This window comes from Sphaerodactylus townsendi, linkage group LG05 (assembly GCF_021028975.2).
Source record: "Sphaerodactylus townsendi isolate TG3544 linkage group LG05, MPM_Stown_v2.3, whole genome shotgun sequence".
NCBI lineage: Eukaryota > Metazoa > Chordata > Lepidosauria > Squamata > Sphaerodactylidae > Sphaerodactylus > Sphaerodactylus townsendi.
In genome coordinates, this window is record NC_059429.1 from 93,534,140 (window position 1) to 93,557,440 (window position 23,301).

The following is a 23,301-nucleotide window of genomic DNA, read 5'->3' on the forward strand; positions in this document are numbered from 1 at the left end:
ATGGTGGCTTACCTTTAAAGAGCCCGCGTGCCCGTAACTATCATGGCGCTCACTTGCTTCTATGAGGATTTCGAGTGCGACCGAACGCTAAGGTTCACATCCGGCTGGAGAAGGCATTGTCGCAGCCCCAACTAGTCCTCCGTCCCGCCGCCCTTTGCGCGGGGGTGACAGGTGGGGCTGGGTTGGGTCCAGAGAAGCCAAAATGGCGGACTTTGAAGATCGGGTGTCGGATGAGGAGAAGGTAGGAAGTTAGCGAGCTGTTTCTGGGTATTCTGGGAATGGATTTAAGAGAATAGTTATCCTAGCCATGTATTGAGGAAAATTCCTTTATTGTCCTTGTTCGTCCTGTAATGGGAAGGTTTATAAACTGAAAGATCTGCTCTACTCTCTTAAGAAGGAGAGTGGAGTAGGATTCTGTTGCATTCTCTTTGGTTTTTTCACCCATTATTTTGTTTTTAATCCTGCTAATTAAATATTATTCATTATCCCTTGGCTGGTTATGGTGTGGTGTGAATGACTTCCTCTGAGTTGGACCTGTTCCGTTAAATCTGGATTTTGAGAAAGGTAGCCTTCTCCGTCTCCTAAGAAGAGAGACATTCCAGGAGCAAAGTTTTTAGGCTAGCTCCTCAAGTAGTGTTTCTTGTGGAGAAAATAGTTTGGCATAGTTCAAATAATGAAGCCCACCTAGGATTATTGACCTAAAGCGTTGGGTCAATATGATATGATTCTTTAATAAGAATGGGCATAGAAAATAACTTTTGTTAAAAAGAAAGGTGAAAGCAGTTTGAAAGAGGAATTGCTGATCACTACCTGTATAGTGTCATTTTTTTTTGCCTCAGGCTTGATTTGCATATGTGAAAGAAGGAGGTGGGAAGAAGTTTGTAAAATGCTGAGTGTGCAGAATAAACTGTATTGTGTCGGATTACAGGTGGAGGATCACACTGTGGAATAATCCACCATGTTAAAAATTCTTAGTAAATAGAAAACCAATATAGCAAGCAAAGGGAACAAGTGGATAGTTTGTGCTGTGCTAGTTTGTTTTTTTTAATGTGAAGAGGCATTTAAAACCGGACTATCACTTGAAGTTTATACAGTGGTCTTGTTCTCCAGCCTATGTTAACCAGGCCTCAATTAACAGATTTTATAGAACTTTATATTGCTTGAGAAATAAATTTTGTTCAAGATGTCTATGGAACAAACAAAGTGTGTGTACTGTGTCCTCCTTTTGTCAAAGTATTTTCTCAGTTGTTTGGAAAGCTTTTGCCTATCTGCAATCTAACAACCTCTGTCTTGGTCTCTAATTTCTGAGAAGTTTGTTTTCTTTTCATCTACTGTGCATTTTTGTGACTTTGCCCCTCTCTCATAGGAAGCAGACTATTTCCAGGTGATATCCAGACTGCGGGTTGCCCCCCCCCTCCCCCAGCAATAGATGTTTTGTGCATGTCAAGGCATAGTGGAATGAATCCTTGTATTTCAAGTAGAAGGGGGAAGCAGTCAATTCCTTGGTAGACTTATTTTTTGTTTGAATTTTTGACAGTGTGTTCTCTTGTAGATAATGGTTGAGGAACTATAGCCATGTGTTTGTCTAAATTTTATTTTTCCCTGTTGTGATAAACAGAACTTCATTTGTTTCACCCTGAAACATGGTTGACTCTGGATTTGAAATGTGTAGTTGGTCTGCACCATATCTGTGTAAAGTGTGAACGTGCAAGGTTGAGAGCCATGGCAGAAAATAAAGTCACCAAATAAAGGTTCATAGGGTAAATATAGGGACTTTATTTAATTTTCTTTTTCAGTATTTGCTTCTCATGCTGCATAAAACTTGCCTTAAGCATCACTAAGAAAATGGAACAACAAAGTACTGGTCATCTCTGAAGCTCTTTTCAGTTGTAACACAGTTCTTAGATTTGACTACAACAGTGGAATACTAAAAACATGATGTGCCAATGTATCATGTTTGTTTTTTATTCAAGCCTGTTGAAAAAGGGTGTGGTAACTAGGTTATAGGGTTTTTCTCTTTCCTGTTGCCCATACATGAATACCAGTGTGTAAGTTGTATTAACTTCCTTCTTCATGCACATTCATCTCAGGTCATCCAGAACTGGAGAAACTGCTACCCTTCCCAATCAGTGCAATAGCAAGAATATTTTATTTGCTTTAACTCATATGGCTTATGAGAACAGATAATATTTTTAATGATAAGCAAAGGGAAATGAGTTACCACCTCATGTTTGTTTTGTTTCTAAAACAAAGTCCCAGCTTTTTATTTGATGGTTTGAATGGAACTTTGTGGAACTTTTGTTCTGAACATATATTATTCCTTTCATTTTTTTATGAAATTAAATCTGAGTTCCTTCACATTGTACAATAGGAGCCAAATGGCTTGTTAAAGCAAAGAGTTCCCTGCATATTGGACAAGTGTCTTTTGTTTGTGTTTGCTGCAAGCAGTGGGACATACCTGCTTGTAGTTCACCTTCTCATGGCCTTCAAGGGGATGCAGTCATACCTAGCCACTCTCACTCACATAGTTATACCTCCAGCCTACATTCCATGAGACATAGATGAGCTAATTGCAAGAGAGATTAACATTGCATGTTGAACATGATAAAAAAGAAAGCATAATCATAGCAAGCATGGATGATTTCAAACTGGCATAAATTCAGTAAGCCGTCAGTTCAAAACTCCTTTTAGTTTCTTACACAAGGACACTGTTACATAAGCTATGGTTTGCCTAAGGCTGCCCAATATGTTTTATGAAGCAGGAACTTGAATTTTGAGTTTCCTGGAACAAAATGCAACATTTTAGCTGCTGCACTAAAGTAGGTAATGGAAAGTATCTGTCATCAAGCTCACATACCTCTAAGAAGGGATTAGACAAGTCTCACCATTCGTTTGTCATACTCTGAATCACAGTGCACAAGAAGTTTCAACACAGAACCTCAGCTGACTCAAGTAAGTGATTCAAGGCATATATTTAAAGGGAATCAAAGGTTAGGAGCAGAGAATCTCTCCCCAGTAATAGATTGGGCATGAAAGGCACAGCACTGGTATCCTCTGAGTCTTCCACACCAGTACAGTTCTTCTCTACCCAACATTCTGCCACTACTGATGGTTAGTTTATGCACCATTTTCTTTAGAGTGGGTACTGAGACAAATTAGTTATGGGATAGGAGAGAACATCCACAGGTTTAAAACAGACTAAAAGGCAATTTTCTCATACAAAAGCACCTGTTGCAAGTTAGTACCAGTCGTGCATAAGTCGAAGCATACCACCCAGAACATAGCCAGAGGCCTGCAGAGTCAGTATTGCAAAGTAAGTGAGTTAAACTACATAAGAGCTGTAAATTCTCTCTTCTTCAATCTTTCAGAGTTCATGAGCTTATTCTAGCAGGCACTGTGAAATTCCTGTAACTTCATGAAGTGTGTGAGAGAAAATGGCACTCTCTCCCTTTCAAAGATGGAAGGCTGAAGAGCTGCCGCATTTGGTGGATTGAGCTCCATTTAAGTATGTATAGTCTGCATAACAACTAAATTAAAAGTTGTTCTGGACCATTTTCCCTTTAGAAAAATGAAGTCTTCATTTAATGTGAAATAAAAGCAATTTACCAGGAAAACAGGTCCTTGCTTCCTCAAGAACAGCAAGAGCTGTCTATATGAACAATTTGAGAACAAAAGATGATGCCAAAATGACACACCAGTCCAGGGAAGCCTGAAAGCACTTTAACTCATATGGCTTATGAGAACACGGTGCACACTAGGGCTTAGTTCTGTTGAACAAAAAGCACTGCTCATTAGTTTCAGTCATGGTCATCAGACCTTTATTTTTCTCAAAAAAGTAACCAATATTATGTATGACCTGATGTAAATGCTTATTGTTTGCTTGCTTTGCCCTGTGCATGGATAGGGCTGTCCTTAGCTTACCTTTAGTTTTTTGTTATCAATCATTTGCTTAAAAGGCTGAGAATGGGTTGGAATTTGTGAAAGCCTTCTGATTGTGTTTGATTATAATTGATTAAGAGTGACTACATGAGACAATTTCATGATCAAAGAGGTCTGTGTTTTCTGCCAGTGTTTCACCTTCTCCTTTTTGTCAGCTTGTTCTTTGTGGAGACCATAGAAAGAAGACTGTAGCTGAAGATGATCAAGGCCCTGGGGCTCTCTCTGCTGAAATAGATCCTGGTGCTTGTTAGACAAAGTTGTGTATCCTCTGAGCACCGTATTTGTAGCAGAGCTTTAATGCAACCAGAGTGTCATGCTTACAGTTGCACTTTCTAATAAAAGCACACGCTATAGTTTGGAAGAAGCTTTCGGCCATCTAAGGGAGTGCTCTGTAAAGCCTGTGGGGAAAATATGGGTTAGAAGTCTTTTTACCAGCTTTAATATGGTAATTTGTGTCTCAGACCAATCCCTTCCCCCCCCCCCCTTTTTTTTAAATCAGAAGTAGAGATAGCTTGATCATAGTGGGAAAATGTATTCTATTGTTTCTTCTTTCACTCACTCACTCACTCACTCACACACACACACACACACTCTTTAACAACCTGAAAATGTAGCAATTTCTTCTCCCAAATGACTGCAAAAGTGCCTTTTTCCATTTTGTTGCATAGAATTGGAAGGCAGTGAAGGCTTGATATATGTCTGCTTTTTTTGCAAAGTACTCAGGTTGTTTGCATATGACTGAGTTTTTCAAAGAAGAATGGAGAGGAAGATAATGTGAGTGGTACTTGTGGTGTGTATGTATGCAGCCAGCCTTACTGGCATCTCATGGATAAGAGAGGACCATGATGCTTGTAATAGTTCAAAGGAAGCCTGAACTGTCCCCTAAAAGCTAAAATGACTAAACTGAGACAATAGGTCATATTATGAGAAGACAAAAGTCATAGAGTCATTGAGTTGGAAGAGACTGCAAGAGCCATCAAGTCCAACCTCCTGCCATGCAGGAATACACAATCAAAGCATTCCTGATTGATAGCCATCCAGCCTCTGTTTAAAAACCTCCAAAGAATTATTTTCCTGTACCTTGAACCTATTATTCCTTGTCCTAATCTCTGGAGCAGCAGAAAAAAGCTTGTTCCAGCTTCCACATGACATCCCTTAAAATGTTTAAACATAGCTATCATATCACCCCTTACCGTTCTTTTCTCCAGACTAAACTGTACACCGCCCAGAGCCCTTTGGGCATTGGGCGGTATAGAAATCCCATAAATAAATAAATAAATAAAAATAAATAAACATACTTTGCTCCCTAAGCTTCATGGAATCCAGACCTTTAATTTTGGTCGCCCTCTAGACCCATTCCAGCTTGCCAATATCTGTCTTGAATTCTGGTGCCCAGACCTGGACACAATATTCCAGGTGTAGTCTGACCAATGTAGAATAGAGTGGTACTATTATGTCCCTCTGTCTGGACACTATATTCCTATTAATGCAGTCCAGAATTGTATTGGCTTTCTTAACTGCCACAACACACTGCTCACTCATGTTCAGTTTGTGGTCTACTAAAACTCCCAGATCCCATTCACATGTACTGTTGTCAAGCCAGGTATCCCCCATCCTATATCTGTGCATTACAAATCCATCTAACAGTAGCATTGTCTAGCCCACATTTTACTAACTTGTTGGAAAAAACGTCATGGAAACCTTGTCAAAGGCCTTACTAAAATCAAGATGCACTGCATCCACAAAATTCCCTTCATTTACCAAGCTTGTCACTCTATCAAAAAAAAGTGATAACATTAGTCTGGCATGACTTGTTTTTGAAAAAATCATGTGGGTCATGGGATCAGGAATACACAATTAATATTGACCTTACACTGTTAAAACCAATATATGAGTATAAGAATAACATAACGAATTAGATCACATTCAAATGTTTAATGCTGGGTTGGCCAGCCTTTTACTAATGACCATTTTGTCAATTTTGCATTGTTTCATAAGTTTTGCATTGACATCTTGCCCTGTCATAGTGCTGAAGTGGTTTGAATAGTTGCACCTGTCAATTCTGTCACATGTACAACAATTCAATACAGGGCCCTGAACATAGAAAGGTTGGCCATCTCTGACATGACTTAGTCCTCTACTGATGCATATTGCTTTTTATTGCCAAAGGAAAAAATGAATATACCGTATATACTCACATATAAGTCGAATTTTTCAGCACATTTTTTGTGCTGAAGAAGCCCCCCTCAACTTATATGCGAGTGAGGTGTATTTTAAAAAATATTTTAAGGTATTTACTTTGTCGGCCTCCAGGGGGTGCAGTTGTTAAGCTAGCAGCACCAAAATTTCAGGGATTTTTCAAGATACTCCTGACGATACCACCCAAGTTTGGTAAAGTTTTGTTCTGGGGGTCCAAAGTTATGGACCCTCAAAGTGGGTGCCCCATCCCCTAAAGATACTCTGAAATGTTGGTACTGCTAACATAAACATTCCTCCCCTGACCAAAAATCCAGTTTTGAAGGATTTTTAGCTTGATTGCTGGTTGAGCTAAGGTTTTTGTACTTTTAAAGTTATTGTTGAGACCATATTGTTTTTGTTGACCCTCTTTTCCACTTACAGAGCTAGTTTACAGTTTTTCTTTGAAATAAATATTCAAAAACATTTAACCTACTGATGGCTCAATTAATGTAATTTTATTGGTATCTATTTTTATTTTTGAAATTTACCAGTAGCTGCTGCATTTCCCACCCTTGACTTATATGCGAGTCAATAAGGTTTCCCAGTTGTTTGTGGTAAAATTAGGTGCCTCGACTTATATGCGGGTCGACTTATACACGAGTATATATGGTACTTATTTCAGGATTTCTTTGATGAAACTGAAATGCAGCCACCAGGCATACATTTCCTCTGTTGACTTGAGGTATGACTGTGCTAGAGCTGCATCTGTTGCCACCACATGTGTTCTGTGGCCATAACAATTTGAGATGTCTGAATAAGATGACTCCACTAATGTTTACCTCCTTTATGTGCAGGTGCGTATAGCTGCAAAATTCATCACTCATGCACCACCTGGAGAATTCAATGAAGTGTTTAATGGTAAGTTAAGAGAACAAAATTGTTTATGCATGTTTTGCATTTTATCACGGGCAGAGCAAACAGTGCAAGCTTGTAGTATCCAACTAGAAGTCAGTATTGTACTATGTAAGGCCCAAATGTCCTTAAGTTAGTGTAGTGTTTATACTGTTGGAATCCTCAATGGGAGATTCCAGATGCAATCTCCATTCTTCCATAGTCACTTGAGGATAGTCATACAGTCTTTTTAATTTGCCTCACAGGGTGGTTGTGAGGATTAAATGGAAGAAAAGAGAACAATGTAAAGCTGCTTTGGGCCTCCACTGGGGAGAAATTTGGAATATAAAGGAAGCAAATAAATAGTTTGGTTCTTTGGCGGAATTGTCACACCAGCATCTCTAGCACCTAAAATAATAAATTATTCATGTTAGACTGGTGGGCAACATGGTCCTGAACTGGTTGAAGCTGAGGCACTTTTATTTTTCTGGCAGAGAAATGAGGACTGTGATTTTCTTCTTATTTCTGTGTCTCTGAGAAGGGTGATAAAACAGTTCATACTTGCTTTCAGCTGAGTAAAGCCTTTTGTTCTACGAAAACAGAAGAATGTTGGGAATTTATCTGTTAATCTTTAATAGCCATACCAGAAAAGTATTTTTGTGCAGGGGTTACACTTATCTAAGATGCACCTGGATTTTGCCATCTACCTTTTTAATATCCTTTGAGATTTATCAGAGTCCTCTAGAGTGATTCATGAAAATGCAAAATCTGAACAGGAAAAACTTACCGTGCTCCTCTGTATGCCTTCAGTGTTTCCACGTCCTTGTAGCTAACAATAAGTTCTGGCCTTATTATCTGATTGAGAACCAATAGCTTTTTTGCTATTTTTTGCCTGAGAAATCATTGATAGCTTTTTTTCTCCATGCAATTCAGGGTACTATAATACTAGACAGATCAGGGTACTATGATACTAGACAGTGATGAATCTGCTGTTTTTCTAGGTAACATTAAATGCATACATTGTAGTAGAGGAATTGTTGCTAATCTACATGGATATTTATATTCCTAGATGTTCGATTGCTGCTTAACAATGACAATCTTCTTAGGGAAGGGGCAGCCCAGTAAGTAGTGCTATTCTTTTTCTTTTAAATGAAACAAAACATGATATAAAGAACTCTGTGTACTTCAGTCTTAGTGGTGTCATGCAGTTACAACTCTATAATCTCAGTATGACTTATCGTTTCCTAGTAGGAGTTACTCTTAACAGCACGATCATTCTGCCCTATTTGGTCCTCTTGTTAATTCTTCTTGTTGCATGGACAGGGGCCCAAAGTGGTACTAGTATCTGTTTTGTTTTATCAAAGGGAAGGAAAGGGGCACTTGGGTTTGTTTGGGGGGGATTTTTTTGCCATTATCTGTCCTATCCAGACTCCCTGGCATTGGGCTGCTGCACTGAGTCAGCACTGCCTCCAGAAGGGCTTTCCAGCGGGGCAGGGAACAGGGAAAAGCCCTGTAGAGTTGAAAGGACATATGCCACCAAAAGGGCAGCATATGTCTGAGGGCCACTGCACCATGCAACTGGCCCTCAACCTCAGAAGGGAGCCAACTAATATCAGCTCCACACCCAGGAACACCCCAGCCTGCCCTCCCCACACTGGCATTCAAGCAGGATGCCAGTGCAACCCGCTGCAGCCCGAACTTCCAGGCTTCGCAGCAGTATGTCGCAAGTCACGTGGCTGCCAGTGCTCCTACTGCCAGGGTAGGTGCCCAGGGAAGGGTGAATTTGCCAGTGAAGCCACGTGCCATTTTCACAGACCCTTTCAGCCCCCCTGCCCCCCCCCCATTGGGTTTTCAAGGCAAGAAATGTTTAGAGGTGATTTACCATTGCCTGTCTCTGCGTCACACCCCTTGTATTCCTTGGAGGTCACCCATCCAAATACTTGAGAGGGTCAATTGACCCTGCTCAGCTTCTGAGATATGATGAGATCAGGCTAACCTGGCCCAGGTCTGTATTTTGCATGTGTAAAATAACTGGGAATGCAGTTTGTGCTTCTTAAAAAGATATTAAAGGTAGGCTACAAAGATGCACATGACTCGTTCTGTGTGCCAAAAGGCATTTTACTCTTGAATTTCTGGAACAGCCTCTCTCCACTGCTGCAAGCAAACTGCTTTTGAAAGCTAGAACAAACTGTGGTGTGCCATAAGCAAAATAACCTCAAAAATCCTACCAGGTATATTTAAAGCAATTCTTTACATCTTGGCCAAAATGTATGAAAATGAAAAAAAATCCATTTTGGCTGACTATAGCACTGTCTGGTTCTGAACATTGGAAAACTAATATATTTGTATATTTTAATTCATTTTAAATAACTACATCTAAGCTAACCTATCAAGCTATTTTGTTGATTCCCTTGGTTAATTTATGATATTGTATTCTAATATCTATGTTGCCGACCGCTGTGTGACGTGTTCATTAGCAGTTTTTTGTGCAGTAAATCTTGAAAGGTGGTGGTGGTGGTGGAGTATGTATAATCAAAGTCAGACTTGTGAATGTGATTCTGAAGAGAATCTAATGTTAATATATGTTCTGTTTTTGAAAGCGCATTTGCTCAGTATAACATGGATCAGTTCACTCCTGTGAAGATAGAAGGGTACGATGACCAGGTAATTGAAATGATCCACCCCTCCCCTGGTGATAACGTATTGTACTTTACATATCAGGTGGTACATAATATACTGAACTATCACCAGTAAATGATTTCCACTGGAAATGTGTTAAAATTCTCAAGGATCTTTTGTTACTGTCTTACCACAGTTTTCTTATATGTTTCCGATCTACACTCCATATGTTTTCTGTAGTCATGCAAAAGCAAAATCAGATTTTGAATTGGAAATCTGTTTACTGCAAAGAATCATATTTCACTGAGTACCCAGCTTGAGTAAGAACAAAGACTGCAGAGTTCTCCATGTGGGCACCTACATTTTTGAAGTGATGAACCTCCAGCTGTCTTTCTTAACAGTTCCAAGCCCCAGGAGGAATGGGCAGGTGTCCTTCTTCTGGTCACCTTGCAGCCGGACTGTTTCCTCACATTCAGGATGCCCAATCACAGTACCATTACAGGCAAATTTCTTTGTGAAAGCTTTCACAAGTTTCTTTTTGTCATAGTCATCTGCAGTTCCCTGAACAGTAGTTAGTGTTCTTCTCCCATTTCGTTGTTGGACATGGATGCAGTCTTTAGTCCCTGTCAGGAGTAAGCCATCACCCTTAATTGCATCAGCAAAGGGGTCAAAGGATTGGAGGTTCTGAATAGTGGACATGCCACTCTATGGCTGGGCCCTGCTTGGGGAGAAAAGGCTGCAGCTGGATTCACCCAGGGCTCTTTCAGGTTCTGCAGTAAAGGGAGAAAAAAAGAGAAATGCCAAACTGGTGAGTGCTTGACAACAGAGGAGACCTAAGGTGGGGAGAGGAGGAATGGGTACAATAACAGTGATGTTTCTTTATAAATAATTAGATGTTCAGATCCCTTTTTACAGAAGTCTGGATAGAAAGATGGAGTTGAATATAAACTTGACCACCAGTTAGCATATTTTTTTTCTCTTTGAACACTTTACTCAGAAAATGACATATTGGAATTCTTCAAGGGTATTGGCTACATCTATACTGAACTGTGTGTGCTAAAAGAAGGTTTTGTGCAATCTGTAATTTTGAGCCTGTCCCTATGTGTTTTAAAGCAGTACCCAAAAAAGGTAACAGTGCTTTAAAATGTAGCAGGGTATTGAAGACTCTGACACATGTTTGATCAAGCACAAAAACTGCATCATCAGGTTTTCAATGCTGATCTATATTCAAGCCATATCACCATGACCCCAGGGTTTATATTGGTCTCTGACTAAACATTTTGTTCTCCACAAGTCTTAGTAGTTAAAAGTAGAATTGATCTGTTGATAAGTTGGGGTGATATCTTCCTTGTGATAGAGTAGTAGACACCTGCATAAGGTTTTTCACCTGTTTAACAAACTGTTAGTATTGCAGTGTCACATTCAAGTGACCCATTCACATAAGCCTCTCATGTAGTTCTGTCTTTGGTTTATATAATGAATTCTGGAGGGCCATCTTTGCCCTTCTGATCTTCATGCGACTCCTGTGCCTATAGGCCAAGCTTCTCTCTGTGTGTGTAGAAGTACCCTGAACAGTTGTTTTCACTGGAAGGAGAGAGTCCAACTTCTAATTGTGGTTTTCACAAAGCAGAATTTCAACTCCTAGGCTTCACTATATATATACAATATTGCCATAATTATGCTCTTCAGGATGGGGGTGGGGGGGATGACCGGTGATCAGTTCAATTCATTTGATCCAATTTGATAAGCTGTCCCTTCCCAGCTCAGTTGGTCATGTGTGGAAAAAGTGAAATTTCTGTCCACAAAGTCACAGGAATTTCTGCCCTGGAAGAAAGTACAGAGTTATAAATAACTAACTTTCATGAAACAATAGCTAAGGAAATCTGGCACAGAAATCTGTGTTTAAGTTACTGTTCTCATTATGGACTGGTTTTCTTCTTAAGGTATTAATTACAGAACATGGTGATCTGGGCAATGGCCGATTTTTAGACCCAAGGAACAAACTTTCCTTTAAGTTCGACCATTTAAGGAAAGAAGCCAGTGATTCCCAGCCAGAGGACACAGATGCAGCACTCAAGTCTTGGAGGGATGCTTGCGACAATGCATTGAGAGCCTATGTGAAGGATCACTACCCTCATGGCTTTTGTACTGTTAAGTATCCAACCTCTTTTTATGGTGACACATTGCTTTATATAGAGAACATCAGTAATTTAACTGTATTTGTATTTGTAATTTAACTGTACAAATGTTAAAATGTTTTTCCTTATGTGTTAGAATAGGCTATTAGTATATGAGTGTTTTAGTATTTATGTATGATCTTCCAGAGATAGTTGTTGAATGTTGAATTAAAGCACACTGAGACATTTTCCATGAGCTTTAACAGATTCGTAATCCAATATGGATACTGTAGAACCAACTTACCTCCTCCTTCACCTGCCCTTAGTTTAGAAGGAAATTATTAAATAGTTCTATGGATCTGTGCATAAGATACCTTCAGAATAGTGTGTATGTTCTGTGCCTTCAAGTCATTTCCAACGTATGGCTTCAAAATGTCTTATTATTAACAGCCTTGCTCAAGTCGTGGAAACTGAAGGCCGTGGCTTTTTAAAATTAAATGAATCCATCTGATGTTGGGTCTTCCCCTTTCCCTGCTGCCTTCAACTTTTCCTAGCATTATTACCTTTTCTGGTGTTTTGTTTTCTCAAAATTTGACCAAAATACAATAGCCTCAGTTTAGTCATTTAACCTTTAGAGAGAGCTTAGCCTTGATTTGATCTAGAACCCACTTATTTGTCTTTATGGTCCATGGTATCCATTGAACACACCTCCAGTACCCCATTTCAGATTAATCTTCCCATTAGCTTTTTTTCAGTGTCCAACTTTCACACCTACACACTGTAATGGGAAATATTATACTATAAATTAATCATGATCTTGGTCACCAGCAACACATCCTGACACTTAAGGGTCTTTTCTAGTTCCCTCATGGCTGTTCTTTGCACTCTCAATTTCCTGATATCTTCACTGCAGAAATTACCTAGAACTTACTGTACAATTTAAGTGTAACAGAAGTGAAATCTTCTGGATGTGCAGGCAATAGGGGAGTGTAGTGGAGAAACATGCACACGACACACATGAGATATAACCAGTAATGTGGGATTTGCGGGGGAAAGTGATGCTCCCCTGGACTTCTTTGAAATCTCCCCCAAACCTGCCTTTCTGCAGATGCAAGTCTGTGCCAGCATTCCTGGGCCAAAAGTGTTCAAGAGGCTTGCCAGGGTGATGTTAGTGTGTTCCTCGTCCTTGGTTTTTTCCCGCCTGTCTGTTCTGGCTATGTGCCTGGGCTGGGAGATTCTGGCTTGGTATTATCTTTGCTTGCCTGCGTGTGTTTTCCTTTCATTGGCGGGGTTTGATACTGTATTAAACTGCTATCTGAGTTCTGAAGTCTTCAGAACTTGCATTGCTTGTTTTCAACAATGACTGCCAGCACAATAAAGAGCTTTTGAGTGTTACTTTTGACTGGACTTTTCAAGTTTGTTACAAAGCTGACCCAAGCTGGCTTGACCCCTGGCAGCATCCCCTTTGGCAGTGGCACAGGCTCCTGCACCAGAGGAGCATTGGTGCTGCGGCTGCGTTGGCGCCCATGTGTCATGCTGCCATATGGCTCCTCAGCACCGGCATAAGTCCCACTATACTGGTGTAAAGGGAGCAGCAGTGGCGTAGTGGTTAAGAGCAGGTGCATTCTAATCTGTGGAGGCTTATCTGGGGAATTCAGTGTGTGCACTCCCACACATGCCAGCTGGGTGACCTTGGGCTAGTCACAGCTTTTTGGAGCTCTCTCAGCCCCACCCACCTCACAGGGTGTTTGTTGTGGGGGGGGGGAGGATAAGGAGTTTGTAAGCCCCTTTGAGTCTCCTACAGGAGAGAGAGGGGGGATATAAATCCAAACTCTTCTTCTACTCTTCTTCTAAATGCTCCTTATGCTGGCATCAGTGGCATTTATGTCTGCGCAGGGGTCACACTGCCTCCTCAGCAGTTTTGTGGAGTGATATAGAATCTTGTGATTCCTTAAAGACTGACAACACTGATTCAGGCATGAACTTATGTAAGATTGCTTATTCAGGTGCCAATTAGAGAGAAGTTATTTTGCACACATTTTGAAAGAAAATTACAGTAGGGATATGGGGCAGAGGGGCTTGGTTTGGAATCTGTTAGCTATACTTTTGTTCATCTGCACCCCATGAGAAAGAGACTGTAACCTTTGACCTCTCAACATTTTTATGTGTAATAACCTCACCCGACCTCTTCCAGTCCCTTAAACAGAAAATTATACCCACATAAATGTATTACAGGTTCCTCTGTCAGTCCCAACCCTTTCCTTCCTCCCCCATATTTTTGTTATGTATGTGTGCAAAATAACATCTGAGGAAGTGAGGTCTAGCTTATAAAAATGTACCCTGGAATAAATATTGTTAGTCTAAGGTGCTACTGGACTCATTTAATGGTGAATAATACATGCACAAATGCGAAAGCAATATACCATGTGTTTCCTTTACATTGTTTGAATTTAAGATGGAAACTGAAGATGCTGAAAACTATTGATCCACTCATTTTGGCATACCATAAGAAGAACTCTTCTGGTTTAGACCAATGGTCCATCTAGCCCAGCATTCTGTTTCACATACTGGCCAACCAGTTACTATGGAAGGCCAACAACAGGACATAAAGGCTGAGCCCTTCCCCTGTCTTTGCCTCTGAGATCTGATATTCAGAGATTTACTGCTTCTGAATGTGGAAGTTCCTTTTAGTCACAAGGTCTAGTAGCCACAGATAGACCCTTCTATTCTAAGGCTTTCTGAGTTAGTGGCCATGACTACATTTTCAGGCAACAGATTCCACATTTTAGTCATTTGTATAAGGAAGCATTTCCTTTTGTCCATCTAGAACTTATTGCCCATCAGTTTCATTGGATGCCCTTGACTTCTAATATTTTGAGAGCGGGTGAAAAAGCTCTCTACGCCAACTCTTTCTACCCAGTGCATGCACTTCTATTGTGTTCCCCCTTAGTATTCTCTTTTCTAAAGAGCTGTGCTTGATATTCCTTGGGCCTGGTTGTCCACTCATCTGTTTCAACAGTTGTTATAACTCTCTTCCATGGAGGTCACTGGGACACCTCATCACTTGTATTACTTGTTAGCCTCATATCAGATTGGCGATTACAATATCTCTGCCATCCTGTGAGAGGAGGTACAGAAGTATAAGAATATTTATAACTTGATTTTAAAAAATTTGGATCATTGTATGTGTGGTTTTATCTCCTCATCCCAGTTTAGAAATCAATAAAACATGTGGATGTACACATTTCCTGGGGATAATCAGCTGAAAATCACACATAGCTTTGGAACTGCCCAGTTTGCCTAATGTTATAATAGAAATGGAAAATTATACACACACAAAGAAATCACTGGACATTTTTCTGTCACATCTCTGACTTCAACAGTCCTCAGGAAAGTAGACGATGAGATTTTAGTCTGGTATGCTTTCAAATTAACTAGCTGAATTTCTTTCAAGTTAGTCCTCGTCAAGTGGCTGTGGTTGGTAGTAATGATTTGGGTGGTAAGGGCCCAAGCAGTTAGACCTGTCGTCAGGTTGGCAGGCCTTTAAATATTAAAGCAATACAGTAGGAGAAACCATAAGGTGAGCTGTTTTAACATTTAAGGGTAATCAGGTTTGGCTTCCAGTATATCTTACTTTGTATACTTTCTTTTTGGCAACAGGTTTATGGGAAGACTATAGATGGGCAGCCAACGGTCATTGCTTGCATTGAGAGTCACCAGTTTCAGCCCAAAAACTTCTGGTAACATGTCTAAAATACTTCTCTGCAAATTGTATTTTGCACAAATGTGTCTTCTACCCTGGCTTCCTTCCCCATAGATCTGAAATGTGTCTGTCTATATTTAGTTAGCAACTTGCTCTGAATAATAATAACTCATCACAGATATGTCGTTAAGTAATGGTCAAGGAGCACACTCCCAATTTTCTCCTGTGTTAATCTCTATCCAAGTTGCCATCTAAATTATTTGCAGCTGAATTTGCCATCAGAAGTAAAAGCATTCAAATCATTATCATGCTTAGATAAAGCTATTTAGGGAAGAGTTACTTTATGCATGATCTTATAGAGACAGGAAATTGAGTCTCATGGTTCTTTCCCTGTGGGAAGTTGTTTTGTTTTGTTCATGGTCAGCATCTGCTCTCTTTTATGTAGGAATGGGCGCTGGAGGTCAGAGTGGAAGTTTACCATCACACCACCTACGGCTCAGGTGGTTGCTGTACTCAAGATCCAGGTCAGTTATGCAATGCTGCTGACATTCCATGCCAGAGGGGGAGCGGGAGGTGGGGGTGGGGGGGAAGGCACTATGAGGAACACCAGGTAAGTAGCAAGTGACCAGGACAGATCTGCCATAATTGTTGGGGAGCAGGAAGGAAAAAACCTCAAAAACACAAAGCTACTCATGAGCAATGCAAGGAAGGCCAGAACTGGCCATGGCTAGGAAACAACAGGTAAATGGCAGCCGGAGGAGAATGGAGTGGGAAAGGGCCTGCTGTATCTTGGTCAAAGGCAAAGGCGTTCCAGACCAAAAAAGTGCCTCAGTGCAGTGGAGGGAAAACCAAGTCATGGTCTTATACCTGAAGTAAGAAAGGTCCAAAGATGGTCACCAAAATTGTGGAAGACAGTTCTCCCACTGAAGCTGACCTGGAGGCCCTATGTGGGCCTTAAATGGAAAAGAAGTGTGCAATAAAGACAATAAGCCTTCTTTCCCTAGTCGGGGCACTATATCTGTGCTTTTCCTTAAATGGACTACTACATTAATTTGCCTGAACCTTACCTGATGTGAAATGTCTATGATAGGAGGCTGGAACCCCAAAGAGAAGAATTTCCCTTTGCTACAGGGAGCTTCCCATAATGCCAGGGAATAATTCCCCTGGTAGATTCTATGGGGCTTCCCCCTGAAGAAAACTCATGGTGCTGGTCTAGATTTAATGAGAGCTATGCTGGCTGACACCTTCCATGATTTGTTCAAAAACATAAAAATATAAATATCGCAATGCTAAAAAATTAGCATTATAACTGCCTCTAGCAGACTCATGTTGTCATTTACTCAGTTCTAGTAATGTGTGAATGAAAAAGGAAATCTTGTGGCACAGTTTCATTTGCACAGACAATAACACAAGGACTGCAGCAACACATTGCACTAAAATATAATTTTACCCCAAAAATGTGCATATTAAATTTTACAAATCAACCTCCATCCCTAGCTGACTTTCTCAGCCTATTCTTCAAAATAAAATTTGATCTGTGGGGTTTTTGTTAAACAGTTTTAGGGGAAGAGGTTTGTATTTTGATACTTGCGCCATTTCCTTCTCTCAGCGTCAGCAAACACTCACTTCAGGAATTCTTTTGAGCAAAACTCACTTGGATGTGTACTCGTACAACCCCAAGATTTGGAAATCCCAGGAAGAGCACACCTCTTTATTGCAATATAAAAATTAAAAAATGAAACTTTTCAAAACTAGTGTTTTGTGTGCTTAAAACTGTATTTTTGTTAGTGTTTAGTGAACACAGCAGTAGCTTTGAACACATTTCTATTTTGGTTTATGTGTTATAATGCAAGGGTATATTAAGACTGCAGAAGTGTACATGCATGGCGACATCCCCATCCCAATTTTTGCAATCTTTGTAGACTGTGGTGAAATTTTACTTTTTGGGTTTGCTACTCAATGTTTCATTAAATTCTACAAAAGATAGATGAAGTGAAACCCTAGAAGTGAAGAAGCCATTCTAAGCTGGCCATAGGATTTTTCAGTATACAGTGAATGTTTTAAATAAAGAAGGGCATATGAAAATGTAGGATTTCATCTTAACATCTTTTCCACTGGTGCAAGAGGGAAGAAGGAACATTTTTAACCCCGAAAAGGACATGTTGAGGATCATGGGACCCATGTGGACAAATGGTCACAAAGAAAGGGATCAGGCGATATCGTCCCCCCTTCTTGTGCCAGTAGGACCAACTAGAGAGAGAGAGAGCGCCGCTTATCCTGGTGATTTAAAGTTTTCTTTTTTATTCCATATGATGTGAACAAGCTTTAGCTTATAATGCCATGAACCATTTCCCACTGCTGTAATTCTAGAGTGATATGGAAAATACCTGGCCTGTTTAAAAAAAGAATAACAAAACTCTACAGAAAATAAATTTGGCTTATGCCTTTATTCCGCTATGAATTAGGGTTGAAGTACTTTACTGTTGGGGTGGGAGGACAGCAGCAGTGGCATAGTGGTTAAGAACAGGTGCACTCTAATCTGGAGAACCAGGTTTGATTCCCTGTTCTGCTACTTGAGCTGTGCAGGCTTGTCTGGGGACCTAGATTAGCCTGTGCACTCCAACACATGCCAGCTGGGTGACCTTGGGCTAGTCACAGTTCTTCAGAGCTCTCTCAGCTCCACCCATCTCACGGGGTGGGGGGGAGGGAGGAGATTGTAAGCCCCTTTGAATCTCCTTACAGGAGAGAAAAGGAGAATATAAATCCAAACTCCTCTTCTTAGCTTAGTGGCCCTGCAAACAAATTTGAAACCTCTAAATACCACTGTGACGGCACTTAAATCTGTATGGTTCTTACTTTAATTTAGGTGCATTACTATGAAGATGGTAACGTACAACTGGTTAGTCACAAAGACATACAGGATTCTGTAGCAGTTTCGGTGAGTAGAACATTTCATCAGTTCTTTCTTTTGCTGTATGTAAATCTGCTTTCAGATTTGCAATTACCATCCTTGGCAATGGTAATTTACGAGCTGTTTTATCAGTTACGACTCCTGAAGACTGTGCCAGGGCTAGCTGATTGGTTTCTACTTAAATTTGAGAACTGGCTCATACCTCAATCATTCACCTCTAGGGTTGCAGAGCTAGGAACACTACTAAGACTGCTAAAACCAAAAGTGAACAGGGTAAGCAGGCCAGTTTCTACCAGTTCCCCACCCCCAGCTATAAAGACCCTGCTGACATTGAGATATTGCAATGTTGAGTTACTTACTGTGGTCCCCTGCTGAGAAGGGGGGAAGGAGGGGTTGAAGATTTGGCTTTTGAGGATTGTTGGCTCTGGCAACTGACTAACCAAGCCTCACTTTCAGCTTCAGATGGCCCCATTAGATGTTGGCTCCAGATGCCTCAGCGATATCCAGTTCCAGTGTCTTGGGTTTCTTAGACCTCCTTTGGTGGTTTCGGGACCTCCCTGGTATCTTTGAGCCTCCCGGCTGCCTATGTACTTAACATCTTGCCTGACCACCTCAGAACTGGTTGGGCCTGTTTTTGGAGATCTCTTGGGGGCTGGTTGTCTGGAGGTTTGTGAAGACCTGGGTGAAGACATTTCATTGGGTTGGCTAAGGTTCAGATAACCTCCCTAAATCATCTAATGCAGGGGTGGCAAACATTTGCCCCAGGGGCAGGATTCAGCCCCTTGAGAGAGCTTATCAGCACTCCCTCAATGCTGTTCTGGGCTCGCCAGCCAAGGTAGCAGCCCCCACTCCCAGTGCTGATCTGGGCTGGGGAGACTGCTGAGGACTCGCCAGTCGAGATAGCCAAATGGCTCCAGCCCAAGTCACAATGATGTCACATCCAGTCATTTACTCTGGTGCCAGGTGCTGCATGGCTCTGCAGCACCCAATCCGGTAGTCACTGCCCTTGCCTAGGCCAACTGGCACAAAAAGCTATGCTGGCATGACCAGGGAGCAAAGATGACATTAGTCAGCTTCCTCCCAGCCTTTGCCCACCTGAACATCGGCGCTGGGGGTTTAGGCTTACCCCACCCTTTTGGTGATCTAAGCCCATAGAGTGGGTGATATAAGTCCATAGAGCTCAATGGAGGTGGCGGGAAAGCTCTGAAGTGGTGCTGTGTTCTACCATCACAGGCTCTGGATTGGGCTGTTAGATCTGTGTTTGTTTTAATGCATGATATTTTGAATGAGGTTTATAACAAATTATTTGCATGATATCTGTATTTTTACCAGGTTTATAATAAATTATGAGTATGATGTTTGGATATGTATGAATAACGTTTTTTAAAAAAAATACATAAATAATATTTTAAAAAGAAATTAAACACTCCCTCATGCAGACTTGGAGAGTTGGATTTCCTTATTATAATTTTGAATAGGAGTAGCTTACATTGTATTGAATAGGAGTAGCTTACGTTGTATCATGCTATAACTTTTCACTGATGTCAGTTCATTTTCTTATGAGTTAGACAATTCGCTGCTTAATCGGCTTCTTTCATTGTTTACCTGGACTCCATGATAGGGTGGAACCTGACCTTTCTCATCATCCATTATGTGTAACAAGCAAATCCATTCAAATCCCTTGCACCAAATTCACACCTGAAAGATGTATGATTCATCCAAAGCTCTTCTCTGGCTCCCCCCTTCCCCTTGCATAATTTTATTTACACAAATCTGAAAAAATGATTTTCTCTTAAAAGCATCTGAAGAAGTGAGCTGAGACTCATGGAAGTTCACGCGAAAATCAATGTTAGGGCATGACTGGAGGTTTTTTAATTTATTTTTTACTGAGATGACAATGGAAGGCAAGCAAGTACCTTACTGTGGTGGAAAATAAGTACCTTGAATGGCATGTATAGAGAGTTATCTAGGAAGGCATGCTGCTTGTACTAAAATAATATACCTACTTTATGCTTGAAAGCTGCCTTCTCTCTCCTTTAGAGAAAAGCCATGTGTATCTTACTTCTGAGTTAAGAATACCTAACACAAGGGTTCACAATATGATGCTCATAGGCATCCACTGACAGTTTTCCTGGCACCCGCCAAGGGGGTTGGAACCAGAGAGGACTTCTGCCCAGCAAAACTTCTCATTGGCTATTGGAGATTTGATTGGCTGTGTAGAGTTATTAAAATATTGCTGCAAGGACCTGTACTGTGTTACTGAAGTTAAGCTGTGGCAATAACTTTGTGGTTGGCTACAGCTCTAAATCATGCTTTAGCTATAACACTATTTGAATGAGCCTCAGCAGTCCTTAGATTCATATGCTTTATCCTCCTTACCCTTGCAAATAGAGATCTAATAAAAGATCGCTTTGGCAAACCATGATTTGCTGCCATGTATGAACACACAGACTGTGAGGGTTGAGTTCTTCCTTGAAAAACAGGATTCAAAACCACAGTTTAATCCTTATTTGTAGGGAAGAATGTAAACCAAGGTGAAGTCTATCCCCCAATCAGAAGCCGTAGAAGGTCAAGAAAGTCCTGTGTACATAGCGTTAAGTCTGAAGAGTCACATGTATTCTTCGTATGTTACATCACAAAATGAATATGATAGAAAATTGTGTAACCAGGATTGTATGATAACAAATTGAAATGTATTCTGTTTGCATAACACATTCTAGACCCCAAGCTGTGTGTTCACAGAATTCTAGACCTGATTATAAGGTTAACAGCCTGTGTGGCTTACAGATTCAGTCTGCATTGCTTTTTCCTGCAGAAGGCAGTCATTTTTCATTTTCTGTATTGCTTGAATGATACACAGATTTATTTAGAAGCTTCACTACATGATGATAGACCCAGTGTTGCATCTTGTTTTTGTAGAATGATGTTCAGACAGCCAAGGATTTTATTAAAATTATTGAAAATGCAGAAAATGAGTATCAGGTAAGAGCACTGTTTTTAAAACTTGTTTTGATATTCATTTTAACTGAGAAAACTATAAATCCTCAAATCTAATTATGAACTTGATCCCAGAAAATGAATACACATTTGGGGGAGTCGCAGGTGGGCACATAATGAGTTCTCTGTTCCTGGTTTGTTGGTAGGAGCAATGATGTAGTGTGTGTGGAAGGGGCCTGAGTGATGAAAGCTGCTACATTGGTATGTAGTCTATGAGACAAAGTTATATGTATTACAACACTTTTGAGGGAAATGCAAGATACAGACTTTTCATAACACCAGAGCTTGCCCTCAATACATCTGGGTTTGTGTCGAGATAGATGGCTACAGATTCATTAAGTCTGGATCTTCCATGGTTATCTAGAAAATGGAAGGCCTTATTTATGGAGCCTGCAGCTTATTTTTCTTCAGTCAGTTCCCCAGACTCCCCTTTATCTGAGTCAGGCTCCAGTACTACACCTGAGCCCCATGAGAGGGGCGTGCCCGGAGGAACAGAAATTGAGAATATAAACTTTGGGAGAATTTAGCTTCAATCATCCTTTCCACTTTTTCCTTTAAAATCTGATTCATGCCTTTTCCTATTTCCGATATGATTGTAGTAGATTTTGATATAAACCTTTTGATCTTTTGACCAGTATAACTGGTTCAGTTGCTTGTCTCTATTTTTGCTCTACAGTTCTTGTTCTGCAATGTGTAATTGATTTCACGGGTGTCCTTCTGTCTGTAAGTGTGCTTTGTGGGGATTCAAGAAGGCCATATATCTTTCAGGCTTTGACAATAGGTTAACCTTTGTTTTAAATGATCTTGTAGGTATATTTTTAAAAGAATTTTAACCTCAAGCCTTCTTAATTGTTTGCAGACAGCAATCAGTGAAAATTACCAGACTATGTCAGACACCACATTCAAAGCCTTACGCCGGCAACTGCCTGTCACCCGTACCAAGATTGACTGGAACAAAATCCTCAGTTACAAGATTGGCAAAGAAATGCAGAATGCCTAAGAGCTGGAAAGGTGTCGGAAATGTTAGCATGCAAAAAACAAAAAAAAGCAAACCACAAAATGTGTTCCTATGACAAGTAGGAGGTTTCTCTGACATGCTGGCATTTGTCTAGGGCTTTCAGAGTTAACAGGTTTTCTAGTCTCATGAAGGACTGCTGAATACATTGCATTGTCTGTGTGTTGTTTGTCTTTGCCATGTAAATTTCTTGTGAAACAGTATCCATGCATTTCCTAGTAGGATTTCTTCATTCAGCCAATATGAAACCGGTGATATCACTCTGTTCTTGTGTTGGTTGGAAAACGTCTTAGCTGGGAAAGCCCTTTTAAAAAAGGCAAGCTGGTAGTTTTGGGGGTACTGTTCCAGAACTCTTACTAGCACGCCAGGTGTTGCATTCAGGTCAACAGGACTTGTGGCAGTTTTAAAATATCACACTGCACCAGGTAGACCTTGTCCTAACCTGCCCCCATGACTGCCAATTTCCACCTAGCAATATCCTCTATGCTTAGCTTTTAATGTTTGCAAGGTGTTTACATGATTCTTCCCAGGAATCCCAAGGAGGCCAGATCTTCTGGAACAGGGGTGGGGGTGGGGGGTATTCTTTATGTTTTTTATCCAAAGATCAAGACACATTTTCTTCAAGTGAATTTTTGTCTTTCTTTTTCCTGGAAATACCGTTTAAAAATCTGCATTTTTACAGAATGGATCCCCTATTTTTCTTTTTTTTTTAAATATTGTCTGATTGCTGTTGAGACATCTTGTTTAGACTGAGAAGAAATTACAGAACTGTTTACGGAAAATTTGGGCTTACTCTGCTTTAATGCTTTGTGGCAAGTTGATGACATTTATACTGGAGATGTATGAATGGACATGTACAAATGGTCAATAAAAATTTGCACCAAGGCATATTCTGCTGTTGCTATTTTCTTCTGATGTACTCAAGATGAGC

At 40.5% G+C, this 23,301-nt stretch overlaps 2 protein-coding genes across 2 annotated transcripts; one reads left to right on the top strand and one right to left on the bottom strand.

Annotated features, from left to right (window-relative positions):
• The first annotated feature begins 87 nt into the window (after positions 1-87).
• CAPZA1 (capping actin protein of muscle Z-line subunit alpha 1) lies at positions 88-23,258 on the top strand. The gene is made up of 10 exons (XM_048499023.1): positions 88-241; positions 6,972-7,035; positions 8,078-8,129; positions 9,609-9,672; positions 11,571-11,777; positions 15,405-15,484; positions 15,893-15,971; positions 18,314-18,385; positions 21,278-21,340; positions 22,215-23,258. Exons 1-10 carry the CDS (start codon positions 203-205, stop codon positions 22,353-22,355), a joined length of 861 nt encoding a protein of 286 aa, XP_048354980.1. The 5' UTR covers positions 88-202; the 3' UTR covers positions 22,356-23,258.
• On the bottom strand, positions 9,985-10,326 carry LOC125432652 (eukaryotic translation initiation factor 1b-like). The gene has a single exon (XM_048496421.1). It carries the CDS (start codon positions 10,324-10,326, stop codon positions 9,985-9,987), a length of 342 nt encoding a protein of 113 aa, XP_048352378.1.
• Positions 23,259-23,301: the final 43 nt, after the last annotated feature.

Excerpts from the sequence above, each read along its gene's own strand:
- LOC125432652 (XM_048496421.1), bottom strand. The coding sequence starts at position 10,326 with ATGTCCACTATTCAGAACCTCCAATCCTTTGACCCCTTTGCTGATGCA.
- CAPZA1 (XM_048499023.1), top strand. The coding sequence starts at position 203 with ATGGCGGACTTTGAAGATCGGGTGTCGGATGAGGAGAAG. Across the intron at positions 7,036-8,077 it reads ATTCAATGAAGTGTTTAATG|ATGTTCGATTGCTGCTTAAC; the intron begins GTAAGTTAAGAG and ends TTATATTCCTAG. Across the intron at positions 9,673-11,570 it reads TAGAAGGGTACGATGACCAG|GTATTAATTACAGAACATGG; the intron begins GTAATTGAAATG and ends TTTCTTCTTAAG.